General features: G+C 54.5%; 1 protein-coding gene across 2 annotated transcripts in view; it reads left to right on the forward strand.

Moving 5' to 3' along the window:
- The window catches only part of TBCD (tubulin folding cofactor D), a 155,617-nt gene that overhangs the window by 123,721 nt on the left and 18,629 nt on the right, over positions 1-13,267 (forward strand). For both annotated transcript variants that reach the window (XM_039226427.1, XM_039226428.1), the window contains 6 exons: positions 7,986-8,048; positions 8,886-8,962; positions 10,503-10,584; positions 11,642-11,760; positions 12,250-12,341; positions 12,871-13,011. In XM_039226427.1, the coding sequence (XP_039082358.1) occupies positions 7,986-8,048; positions 8,886-8,962; positions 10,503-10,584; positions 11,642-11,760; positions 12,250-12,341; positions 12,871-13,011 (574 nt within the window). The remainder of the gene's footprint in view (positions 1-7,985; positions 8,049-8,885; positions 8,963-10,502; positions 10,585-11,641; positions 11,761-12,249; positions 12,342-12,870; positions 13,012-13,267) is intronic.

A 13,267-nucleotide genomic window follows, 5' to 3' on the forward strand; every position in this document is an offset into this window, starting at 1 on the left:
GCTGGGGTGGGCGAACGGAGGTATAATCTGCTTTTCACATAATAGCACTAGGAATGCTGAGCGTTGCTGTCTTTCCCTCTTCAGGACACTATGCGTAACTATGACAAAGAATGGCTTTTCAGATTGTATTTAAATGTTTGCTGGGAGCTTGAGTGATGCTGGTGTGCAGGCACCTAGCTTTCCTGGAGCCCCAGCTAAACCCGCCAGAAACCCCAGGGCTGCTCTGAGTGTCTGGAGGTTGTTATGTTTGTCAGGCGGCTGCGTGCGGCTGCAGTCCGCGTGCAGGGGATCCCCTCACCCGGGAAGGGAGAAGGGAGGAAGGCCAGTAGGCTCTGAGGGCAGGCCCGGGTGGGGCGACTCCTGTGCGGGGACTGTTGGCACACGGGGAACTGGGCAGCGCTGCCAGTCTCCCCTCCCTCGGCTGCCCTTCCCTCCAGGCTCCGTTGTGCCTGTGCAGCCTCCTGGCCTGAGCCTCCTTGGTGGGTGCTCCCTTCCTGCCTGGAACACTTGTCCCCTTGCTTCTGGAACAATCCATCGCACTGGCTCTCACCATTCCTTCCGTGACTTTCCTCCCGTGTGCCCTGGCCCCTACCTGATTGGTGCCCCCATGGCTGCCCCTGTCCGCTCTGCCCCTGTGGGGCAGTCTGCGCCGGCCAGGAAGGGGGTGCATTGTGCCTTGCTGCTCTCATTTGCCCCAAATCCTCTTCCTCACAAAGCACTGCTGGTTTTCTGTGTGTGCTTCAGTCCTTGTTTGGGGTCCTTAGTTTCGTTAACACCCTTGAACGTGCACACCCTTGAACGTCTGCAGGGGGGTCTCGCTGAGCTTCCTGTACGCCCTGTACTCCAACCTCAGCAACCTCAGAGCCACTCTGACCTCCAGCAGAGCCCCTGGTAGCCGAGGGGCCTTCATGCAGGACTGGCATGCCATCCCTCTGTCACAGGACGGGCCCTGTGGCAAGTGCTGCCTCAGAGAAGAGGACAGTCCTGCCCAGTGTGGGGGGACATTGAGGGTCCCCTGCAGCCACTAGGTGACGTGTGCTGGGCTCCTGGAGGATGAGGCGGTTCCTCTGGGCCATGGGCAGGAAGTGTGTGGGGCAGCGCCTGGCTGGGATGGGAGTCGTAGGCTCTGGGGAGCCAAGGGCACAGTGATGGGGTGTGGGCAGGACCTTGGGGCCATGGCTGGTCACAGCAGAGGTGTCGAGTTACCCTGGTATGGTGGCCTGGCAGGGGGCTGTGCCCCCAGGATTGCCCACATCTAAGACCATACAGGACAGCACTTGGCCTTCCTGCACAGGGTCCTGGGGTCAGTTTGTAAAGCAACATCATAGAGGCGTCTGGGTCGCTTAGTTGGTTAAGTGTCCGACTTCGGCTCAGGTCATGATCTCATGGTGTATGAGTTCAAGCCCTATATTGGGCTCGGTACTGACAGCTCAGAGCCTGGAGCCTGCTTCAGATTCTGTGTCTCCCTCTCTCTGCCCCTCTCCAGCTTGCATTCTGTCTCTTTTTCTCAAATATAAATAAACATTTAAAAAAAAGCAACATCATCAACACGTAAGTGTCCCCTCATACTGCTGTAACTCAGCTGTCCTCAGAGGTGCAGGCGACCCCACTGAGGCATGCATGTCCCAGGGGGGATGTGCGTAGCCGGTGGTGGAGGGACAGTGGAAGGAGGTGCTGACAGTAGTGAGAAAACCAGAGTAAACTGCCGGGCCCAGTTGGTGCTGGTCCGTGAGAGGGAAATGCAGCCCCTTGCTGAGGAAACAGGTCAGCGTGGGGGTGGGAGGGGAGGGGCTCAGACAGGCGGCAGCAGCTAAGCTGAACCAAGTTCCCTGCAAAACCAGGTCTTCGCCCCAGACTCCCCTCAGATGAGGCTGGCGGGGTTCTCAGATCCCCAGCCGATTGTTACAAGGCTTCTTCCAAGTAGGTTGTTTTGGTTTCGGTGTTTTTCTTTACGGAAGTAAGGAAGGACGCACTGACACGTCATAGACAGTTCCACAAAGTGACGCGAGGAAAGCCTGAGTTTAGGTTTAAGACTGTTCCTAATGGAAATGTCTGGTCCTGGGGCCCCGGCGGGCTGTGTCCTCACTGGCTGCAGCCCGCAGGGGCCTCACCCGCGTCACATCCACACTTGCCGAGGTCCATTTGGTCAAGCCCAAGGAGACGCTCATGACCCTGCCCTGCAGCCCTTGGCTGAACTCTCGGGTTTCTGTCCTGGTCTCCTAGCACGGCCTGCGGGGCCTCCTCTCCATGTCCGTGCCCACGTTCCTGTGGGTTCGACTGACGTCGCTGGAGAATAAACTCCAGACACAAGAAGTCATTTCTGTGAGCGGACACGTGGGACTGCTGAGAGACTGCCCTTGGGCCAAGACGAGCATGTGGCCCTTGGATGAGGACCCAGTCGTGTCCCTTGGGTGCAGAGCCATTAAGACTCCTCTGCACGCCACCCACAGCTCACGACCCACAGGCCGTTTCAGGTTTTGGGGCATGTGTGGCGCGGTGCAGGGTCTCCAGCTTGCAGCCGGGTCAGGCCGCTGGAGGTGGCCTGTGTCTGCGCATTAAGGCTGCAGAGAAAAAGGAGAGGCCGGAAAGGCCATTTGTGATCCCAGCAACTGGCGGTTGGGATTCTTCCGAGAGCTTTGTCTTGTGGAATTGGGATTCTGTTGGGATCCTAGCTTCCTGTGCCAGCGGGTCAGCTGCTCCAGCTTTATCACGACAGCTGCTGGACGCGCACAGGGACGCACTCAGGCTGTTGCCGGCAAACCACTGTCAGGAGCTCAGGAGCAGTATCTTTCCAAGACGGGAGACAGGTACTCTCAGGCCCTTCCTCGCTTGTAGGCGAGGTGCACCCTGGAGTCCGCGCCCTGTGGCACGTGTGCCCTGGGCCGCATGTGGTGCCATCCTGCCCTGCCAGATCGGCCCAGCTGTGATAGGGGAGCACGGAGTCCCTGCCTGGCTCAGTTGTGTCCTGGTGGTGGTACTGGAAGATCTGAGGAGAGGCGGCTGTTCCCCACACCCTCATTCACCTTTGGCACCCATGCTTCCCTGTGCCGGAGTATTTACCTCATAGAAAAACTGCTTTGTTCTGTCCAAAGATGAGAAAAAAAGCAACCTTACTGCTATTTTGGTGTTTTTATACCCCAGAGTCTTGGGGGCTTTTCCTGGGGGATAGCTATGCTTGTGATCCGTTGTGGGGGCCTGAGGGGGGGCAGCCTTCCATCCTCCCCTCCCTGTCTCCCCCTGCTGTCTGTGCTGGGAGCTGCCTGGAAGGGGTGCACTTTGGGGGGTGTTGCTGCTTTCGGAGGGCTGCTGGCTTCCATCCTGTTTGGTCAGCGCAGGATGGAGGACAGTGAGGTTGGCCAAGGTGTGTAGAAGATTGTCACTTAGTCACCAGGAGGAAGTAAGCCCTAGTATTTTTTAAAAAATGTTTGTTTATTTTTGAGAGAGAGAGAGAGAGAGAGAGAGAGAGAGAGAATCCTAAGCAGGTTCTGTGCTGCCAGCATAGAGCCCGACGCAAGGCTCGAACTCACAACTATGAGAACATGACCTGAGCTGAAGTGACACTTGACTGAGCCCCCCAGACACCCCAGGCCCTACTATTTTCTTGAACACGTATTATTAATTTGCTTCCTAGTGTGGGAGGTGAGGACCCAGATGCTAGCTCTCCCTTACTGGCACATGCTTCTCTCCTAATGTCTCCCAATTTCTTATATATTTAAGTCACACAAGACAATATTGTTTTATCTAGTTAAAATTCATTTAAACGCATCCTCATACCTGTCTTTTAAGAAATCTCTTTATTCCTTTCTGCATTTCTGAACTTCCAAGGGGAACCTTTGCCTTTGCCGGAAGAACACATGCTCGTTAGTGGTCTCCATGGTGTGTGTCTGCTGGCAGGAAACTCTGATTTGTCTGAAAATGTCTTTCTACCTTCATTCCTAAAGGGTGTTTTTGCCGGATATAGAACTGCTGTTCATCATTTATGGATGCATGTATTTGTCTGCACTTTAAAGACAACATTGTATCGTCTGTCAGGTTTCCCGCTCTGTAGAGAAGTCACCTGCACGCACTCTGTTGGAAGCAATCTGTTCATTTTCTCTGGGTCTCTGGCCTCTTTGAGGTTGTGTCTTCGTGTCTGGTTTTTGTGGCTCATATGGCAGACCTAGAACAAGGGTATCGGGTTCCATAATCTGTAGTGTCGGTGGCTGGTTTTGGTCACTTTTGGAAAAACTCATCCATCGTGTCTTCAAATTTTGCTCCTCTGCTCTTTCTCCGGCTGCTTCTGAGGCTCTAGGCTCCGCAGGATAGACCTGCTTATCCGCTCCCCACATCTTGTCCATCTCCCCCTTTTCTGTCCTTTTCATGGACTTTTGCCCCATATTCCATGTCGTGCATTCTCTCTTCAGCTGCGTTTTATTAGTTATTAACCTCATCCATTGGATTTTAAATTCTTGTGTTTATGTGTTTCGGAGTTTATTTTTTAATAATTTCTGTATCACTGTCATAGTTTTTAGTAAGTTAGTGTTTTGAACAAAATAAGCACTTATTTATTTTCTAAAGTTTATTTATTTATTTTGAGAGAGAGGGAGAGAGCAGAGGAGGGGCAGAGAGAGGGAGAGAGAGAATCTCAAGCAGGCTCCATGCTGACAGTGCGCGATGAGGGGCTCGAACTCCAGAACCACGAGATCAGGACCTGAGCCAAAATTGGACGCTTATCAGACTGAGCCACCCACTGGTGCCTCTGAACAAAATAAGCATTTAGAATCGATGTCTAATAACACCATTGTCTAGAGCTTGTGTAGGCCTGGATATTGGGTCTGAAAAGTTAGAGAGGTACTTTGAAGCTCAGGACTGTTTTCTCCCCGAGAGGGTCTTTCCATCGGCTTCTGGCTGGAGGCCAGGGATGTGAGTCTGGGGTATCTCCCTCCCTTTCAGGCCTTGAAGCGTTCCAAGACCGAAGCCAGACCTGTCTGGGATGTGGTCCTTTGGATTCAAGGTCGTGTGAGGGTTTCCCAGCTTCCCCTCAGTCGCTCTGGACTTCACACTCTGTCCCAGTGGCCCTTGGAGGCTTGTGGACGCTCTGGCCATCTTTCTGGGGTTTTGAGTGCGAGCCTTCTCTGGCAGAAGCCACTTAGGTCAGGGGTGTGGCCCCTGTCTCTGCTTGGGGGGGCTCTGCTTCCCTGGGAGCTCCCCAGTGACTTCAAGGACATAGAGCTTATTTCTACCTCTGTCTTAGCTGGTGGGTTGGTCTGAGTGACCTAGTGTGTAACTTTTTTTTAACGTTTTATTTTGAAATAATTGTAGGCTCACAGGAAATAATAAAGCTCTTTGTTTTTAACGTTGTAGAATGCATTTAAAGCTCATGTACAGGGCAAATCTTTAAGAAAATTATTTTTTTAATGTTGAGGACTTGGATTCTCTAGTCCTTAAAACACTCTGTAAAACCATTCAAAGCAGAGTCGCATTTTCTCAGGAGCAGGCAGACTGGTAGAAGAACAGAGGACAGGATCCAGAAGCAGGTGCTGATGTGATAACGGGTATGGGACTTGATGCATGACTCACAGGTACCTCCAGCATTGGTGGGGACGGTGGCTCACTGAGGAATGATGACGCTATGGACGACCGTGTGGCAGCAATTAAAATCGTATCCCTACATCATGCGTATCCAAAACTAAATTTCTGATTAAAAACTTAAATACAAAAAGTATAACTTAAAAAACTTCAAAGAAATTTTAGGAGACGTTGTAGGATAACATCAGTCTCTAAAAAACTTAACTTGGAAAATTTCAGATCTACACAAAAACACAGAGAAGTAGCTCGTAGAGCCTCGTGTGTGCTCCTGCCACAGTGAGTATGTTTTCCCCGCATCGGAAAGCAGATCCAGCCCTGGTGTCTTATTGCTCTGTCGCCGGTTCTCACTGGGGGGCACAGGTTTCTCTTGTGTTTGGATGTTGGCTTTTGGCACGTAGACGCCCAGCAGAATTCGCAGTAATTCCACAACTGGAAGCAGCAGTAGAAAGTAGTGTCTGCATAAACCGTGACAACTGTTGGTTAGGGAACATAGAGAAGGTTCCCGTGCTGCGGTGGAAAGATGTCTTCAGGTTGCAGAGCAGATGCACAGACGCTCCCCGGGAGTGCACGCCGTGGTGGCCCCCGCGCGGCTGACGGGTGCCCAGAGGACAGTGGAGGGTCTCTTTCCAGGTGGCTGTAGCCCCAGCTGCACAGGCTCAGGCGGGGCTCTGGCCCTGGAGTGTGAGCTGCCGCAGGCTCTCCACTCCGCCCTCGGCCGGCGTCCCTTACGATTAGAAGTGTGTGCGTTCTCCATCCTGGTGCCACTGCGGGGCTCGACACACGGAGCTGTGTGAGGGCAGGCGGCAGTCCACGTCCACAGGCGCGAGCAGCCACCTCGCGTGCGGTGACTGGGAAATGGAGGGAGCGCTCAGCCCGTCAGGAGAACGACTTGTGTCCCAAGTACAGAGCATCACACGTCTGCTCACAAGGGCGCGAGGTCTCCAGCAGTTGGTTACCTCATTAGAGAGAAAAGCAGGGTGGTGGCCGGAGTCTGCTGGTGGCCCCGGGAGCCGCCATAGCCGGGTGGGACCTCGTTCCTGGTGACCGGTAGTGGGAGTCAGGAGCTGTGGGGAGGGGCAGGCTCGCCTTTGGTCTGGGACCCCCCGGGCATGTGCAGACCGTGTGGCTGCTCCGCTGGCGGTACCGGCACGGCTGTGTGGGCCCCGTGTTCCTGAGGGAGGGTGGCAGGCTCTGCACACCGCGCGGGGCGGGCGCTGTCGTCGCCAGCACTAGGGCCCGGTGGCCTATGTCCTGAGTCCAGCCGGGCTGCCTGACTGCTGTCACACCCAGAGCGGGCCTGGTGCCTGGGGTCAATCTGGGAGGTTGGTTGGGGGGTGTAGAGGGACCCCGGAAGGGGAGTGTGTGTGGCAGCAGTGCTGTTCCTTCCAGCATCTGCAGAAGTGTGAGGGTGGGTGTGGTCCTGCTGGGTGCCCCGGGTGGTGACCGGAATGCCAGTGGCAGTTTTTTCTCCAACTTCTGTCTGTAGCATTAGGGGTTTTTCAGCGCCTATAGATTATTTGTACCATCAAGAAAAAAAACCCTGGAGCTGATCCAGTGAGGTGTGCCTGCTGTGGGGGGTGCACGGTCACCCTCTCTCATGTGGGCGACTGGGGAGAGGAGTCCGGGTGCTCGTGTTAGGGGCGTGTGGCGTGCTGGGGTGTAGGGCGGCTTGCCGGGAGGTTGTGTGGTGGGAGAGGGCAGCCCACAGGAGGGCCACCAGCTGGACACTCGTAGCTCGTGGATTTGATCCTGTACTTCCGGTCGTTTTCTGTGCAGTGGATGGTTCTTTTAACTTGTTGATTATATTGGACTGGATTTCTGCCCATGGGGGTGGAATCATGTCTTTATTTAAGGAACCAATGCTGATTCTTCGCAGAGTTTAGGAATTTACCCGAGCTTTTAACACCATGGTTTGTCCAGGAACTCACAGGCTCAGTTATCCTCACCCCTCCGTGGACCCCCGGTGCTCACCTGTCCTCACCCCTCCGTGGACTCCCGGTGCTCACCTGTCCTGCCCTAGGTGGTCTGTGAGTGCTCACCTGTGACAGGAGTGCTTGCTCCATCGTATTGGAGCCCCTGTCCTCTTGTGGGAGCTGCATCTCAGATGCCACAGCTCCATCACTCGTAGGTTATCGATGGCCCTGTTAGTGTCCTCTGAACTGACAGTTGTCCCTGGGGATTTGTGTTGGGGTTACGCCTGTAGCTGTAGGCGTGTTGGCTACAGTGCTCTGTGTAGCCCTGGCCTGGTCTGGAGCAGGTTCTCTGAGGCCACATGGGTGAGGAGGCACCAGGGCCCCCTCGGGCCAGCCAGGTGCCAGCACTGATGCATCCAGAGTGGCTGAGCGTTCAGGGCCAGGCGGGCACCACGATGGGCATTTCTGGAGAAATGACGTTGTATTTGTTCTTTTTCTTCCTAGTGTGTGTTCTGATAGAAAACTTGTCCCTCTCTAAAATTCCTTTTAGAGGTGACGCCATCATTGGTAAGTGCGTTTCTTCTTCATTGACTCACATTGTAGCATTTTCTGCCAGAACTATTCCAAATTAAAAGGTAAAAATGAGCTGGGTAGGATGGATGATAAAGGGTGATAAAGTTTTATGGTATCAGAATGCCTACTTTTGAAATCGCTCTAAGGACCCATTGTAAAGTAATGAGCACCCACTGCACGGTCAGAAAGAGAGAGAATCTCTCCCTCGTCTCCTGAGAGGTCACTTGGGCCCCCTCCTCAGAGCCGGGACTCTGCCCGTGGCAGCTGGGCCCAGTACTGGGCCTCCTTGGCTGATCCTCACCCTGATGGGGTGCGGGCAGGGAGTATGAGCGCCAGCTCTGGTGGAGTGGTGGCCAGGTCCCCGCATGGGCCTGGAGTCCTCCATGTTCTTTGGCATCTGGCCATTAGAGGTGGGAAGAAAGGGGGTTTGGGGTCACCTTCACCCAGGCCCTCTTTATTCTTTGCAGTCTTAGAAGTTCTTTGCTCTGTGCTCCACTGCAAAGAAGGTTGGATACATTTAGCATCCCTTTCTTGGTGTGGGGTCTGAGTTGAATGTTTGGGTATTTATTGGTGGGGGTTGGGGGAGCATTGTTTGAGAGAGAGGTGCTAGAAGTGGCCACCTGACATTTCCCACAGTGACAATTTAACATTTCTGCAGCCACGGGAAGGCTTTCTCTCTCTGAATGGAGAGAGGGCCCTTGGGGTTCAATGTTTGCCTTAGATCTCCTCCAGATTCATCGTGAAGGGTTACCATCCACTTTGAGAGGTAGATCTGTTGTTTTTAATTTCATCTAAATGTTCCTAATTGGGTAAAATGGTTGTCTTTGACAGATGGGTGGCAGTGGCTGATAGATGACACTTTGAGAAATCTCCATCTTATTTCAACTCCTTCTAGACAACAGATCAAGGTATGGTAAGCAAGACTTGTGTGGCTGTTACATTGTATGGAAAGTGACATTAAGTTTTTTTCTAGTCCTTGTTTCAAAGGACTGTGTGGGTTGTGAGTTCCTTTTATATACTAATGTGATAATTGATAAACACCATAGTTCTGTATGGAATTCTAGATGGTATTGTCTATGTAATTTATAATCAGGAAAAGTAATGCAGCCAATGATGGCCAGGATACTTAGATTTTTAATTACCATTTCTGGTTTAGTTAGATTCGCCTTCTGCGTATCCCTCCCGTTTATGTGCAGTAATTACTTGCTCATTTGTGTTTTGTGTCCTTTTGAGTTGCGGGGTGGTAAGGTCGGACTCTTGGGACACCCAGGTGCAGGTGGGAACCCCAGTCCAGGGTCCCTGCCCGCATGCGCTGGTTGTCTTGAGTGCGGACAGGGCGCGTGTGTCTGGTGGCCGATGCGCTGCTGCCCTGTCCTGGGACAGATGACTTTGGGCTGACAGAGCTGTCACAGAGGTTACAGAGAGCAGGTGCGGACAGGCTTTTATTGAGAGTGGAGAAATGGAAGTCTGCATTGGTCTCCTGAATGATTAATGCTCCAGCCTCCTGCGTATCTTTTTTTGATTTTTTTATGTTTATTTTTGAGAGAGAGACAGAGCATGAGTTGGGGAGGGGCAGAGACAGAGGGAGACACAGAATCCAAAGCAGGCTCCAGGCTCCGTGCTGTCAGCACAGAGCCCTCGAGGCTCGAACTCACGAACTGTGACGTCATGACCTGAGCTGAAGCCAGGTCTGACTGAGCCCCTCAGGCACCCCCAACCCTTTTATTTTAAAGGAACTTTATCATTTTGTAGACGCCAAGTACAGTTTTGGGATGTTTCACAGTCAGGGCCTCAACATTTCCTTTGAAGACCATTCCCATAATGGATCCACACCAGTGGTGATTGTGGCAGTTTGCACAGATGACCCCGTGGCGTGGTGCTGCCTTGTGTGGTCCAGCCCTCTGCCGGTGGCCCTGCCTGTGTGGTCTCCTGCACGTCTCTCCAGGGCTGCTCTGTTGGGCTTGGCCGCTCGATTTGGGGGAGCAGCAGGAAAGAAAATAGGAATCCAGCCTTTGCCCTTTGCTGTCTGTCTGACCCTGAGAGGCTCACCTTGAGCTCGGGTTCCTCCTGTGGGCAGTGGAGGTGTGCTGGGGCCCTGGGGCCACGGCTGCGGTCAGCGCCCATGCTTTCCCCCCGACCCCGGCCCCACGACTCTGTAAACGACGCTTGTGCATTACTTCTGTGTGTGTAACATGCACTTTGCCCTTAGTTCTGCTGGGAAAGAAAAAGTGCCCCATTTTATTATTAAAAGACACTTGCATTATATGGAAGAAACCATTTTTTCCATCTGCGTTACTTGCAGAAAGCGTCGAGGTTCTAATTGTATCTGCTGATGATCGGCAGATGGGTTAGAAAGGATCATGTGACTCAGTTTCTGTTTGTTTCAGACTTACTGGGGCACGGGGTGGGGGGTGCTGCAGCGGGCACTCGTGTCCTGCTCTGTTTCAGGAAGCAGCTGTCCTGGCCCTGGACGCGCTCTGCCGCGAGTACTACACCCCAGAGGCCGGGGAGGCAGATCCCGCTCGGCAGGGTGAGTGGGCCGTGGGGGATTCCAGCGGGAAGCGTGGGCGTGCAGGCTGTGGGGCACTGCCCCCCGCTGCACGGTGCGCAGGTTTGGGAGGCCGAGCCCGGGAGCGCGGGGGTAGTGATGGCGGTTGGGGGCCGCTCGCGGGGTTCGCGTGGCATCTGGAGGCTCCGGTCCATCTGTAGACGATGCGTGCCTGGCACGTCGGCGTCCCCAGCCGAGCACGGTGCTCATGCCAGAACCCGCACTGTGGCCACGGCATTTCCCTGATGACGTTTTAAAGTAACGTCCTGCTCCTGGGTTTGGAGTTCTCGTCGTACGTGGCTGGAGCGCCGCCCTGCCCCGCCTCCCATGGGGCCTCCCGTTTCTGTTCCACTTTGTTTCCCCTGCTGCCTGTTCCTGGGCCCTTTCTCTCCTGTCTGGAGGGTTTCCCTGAAGCTCCTCCTGGTGGTTTGTCCAACATGTCGGGAACCTTTGTGGTGCGGACTGGACTGCGCGAAGGTGTCGGGGCGCTTGGCCTGCCTGGTGCCCTGTGGCACTGCTTACACCCTCTTACTGAAGTGGCAGGACAGTCACTTGAGCAGTGCAGGAAGCACTCTTTTACGTTAGATGGGTAAAAATGGGTGCAGTGGTCCAAATCTTTGTGATTTTTTTTCAAAAATAAAATATTCTGTAATGTGAGTTTCTGACTAACTTTCCAAATGTATGACGTTTTCCCCTTGACCAGAGCCCCACGTAAAGAAGCGGTAACGTTATTTTAAACTTAGTCTAATTGTAAACACTGGGATGATGAGGTCAGGATTCCCGGCATGGGTCGCCGTGCACCCGGAGCAGTGGTCTCAACCCCTCCTGGATTTGTTCCCCTAAGACTAAAATCATACATTAAAATCGCCTAATAAAAATTCTTAAGTCAGTTTTGATCTGAGCCTCTGCTAAGATGCATCTACTCCAGAAGCTGGCGGGGCGTTTCTATCTCTCCACTGCCTCGCGCATTTCTGAGGTGTTCTGAGGAGCGCGTGCTGTGCGGGAAGGAAGGCAGCGGCCCTGTCGTCACTTCTTTCAGAGGAGCTGATACGGCAGTATCTCGCCGAGCTGCAGAGCCCGGAGGAGATGGCTCGCTGCGGCTTCTCGCTGGCGCTGGGCGCCCTCCCATGCTTCCTCCTGAGAGGCCGGCTGCAGCAGGTGAGGTGCCCCAAGCCCTGCGAGGTGGGCCCCGTGGGGGAGGGGCCTGGCTGGGTTGGACCACGAGTCCACGCCTGTCCAGGCGAGTGGCGGTGAGGAAGGTGAATGAACAGGGTGCTCCTCTTCAGGGACCGGAGGGACTTGGAGGGGCTGAGTTCTGGTGGAGGAAAGCTGTTGCATTGTCTGTGGAAACAGCTCCGGCCTTTAGATGTGTGCTGTGTCCCCTTCCTCCTGCCCCAGACGCCGTGGGGGTCGGAGGAGCTGCACGGACCTCCTAAAACTTGGCTTCTCAGGATCGAGATACTGGGTCAACTGATCATTTGTCACAGTGTCCAGCCTTGGGCTGCAGGATAGAAAGCTGGCATTGGGGGTGCCCCGGGGAGGTGACCTGGGAGCAGGAGGCGTCCCTGGCTTCGTGTCCTCCTGACTGCAGCAGGCATGTGGCCTGCCAGGCGCACCTTCTGGTGACAGTTCGTTACCGTCTTTCAGGTGCTGGCAGGCCTGGGAGCCGTGACCCGCGTTCGTCCTGAGGATGTGAGCTTTGCCGAATCCAGGCGGGATGCCTTGAAGGCAATCTCGAGGTGGGTCCCCTCGCTGGCCCCCGAGTCTCTGTTCTCCTGGGGGCCAGCGACCAAACACGGAGGGTCCAGAGAGCCCAGTCTCACACAGTGGCTCTACATTGAAGCAACGTTGTAAGTTTTTATTTTCTTGCTGGTTATTGCTGTGGTGAATGTTAAACTTCCGTGCTTCAGGAACACCAGGCCACGTCGGGAACTGTGGCGTGAGCCTTAGCGCGAGTCTGGAAGTGCTGTGTGGAGTGCCTGTGGTGTCGGCCGCATGTGCATGCACGCCAGGACACCCTTTCCTCTCTCCTCTCCTGGTGTGTGTGACCTTTCTCCCAGGATGGAGGGCAGGGGTGGGGGCGGGGGGGCCCAGGTGCAAACACTAGGAAACGTGACTTTGGGGGAAGTGCGTCATCCAGCGGGCGCCGGTGCGGAGGGGGCTCTGGAGTCCTGCACCTACGTCTGAGCTTGTCCTCTTCCGAGCATTTCCTCTTGGGAAAGATGGGGCCTCAGACACTTGCCATATTTCACGCATTTTTAATTTCAGGGTTTGCCAGACGGTTGGCGTGAGAGCAGGAGGGGCCCCAGATGAGGTTGTGTGTGAAGCGAACGTCTCCCAGATTTTCCACACGCTGCTGCACTGTCTGCGCGACTACACCACTGACAGCCGTGGGGACGTGGGCGCATGGTAAGGCGGCAGGCGCACCGGGCCTCTGCTCGTCCGGCGGCTGTGTCTTTGCGGGCGGACAGGGCTGTGCCCAGCGTCTCCTGTTCGTGGTCCTTGACCTGCTGTCCTCTCCAGTGTGTGTTCTTGGGACAGCACCGTGTCCGTGGGCCCAGCTCCCAGTTGCGTTCCACTCTTCTCTGAAAAACACCAAGTCACACAGACAGTCACGCCACTTCCTCATCCCAGCCCCGGTGGTCGGCTTTCCAGTTCTTATTGG

This window comes from Hyaena hyaena, unplaced genomic scaffold (genome assembly GCF_003009895.1).
Source record: "Hyaena hyaena isolate Hyena2069 unplaced genomic scaffold, ASM300989v1 scaffold_21, whole genome shotgun sequence".
NCBI lineage: Eukaryota > Metazoa > Chordata > Mammalia > Carnivora > Hyaenidae > Hyaena > Hyaena hyaena.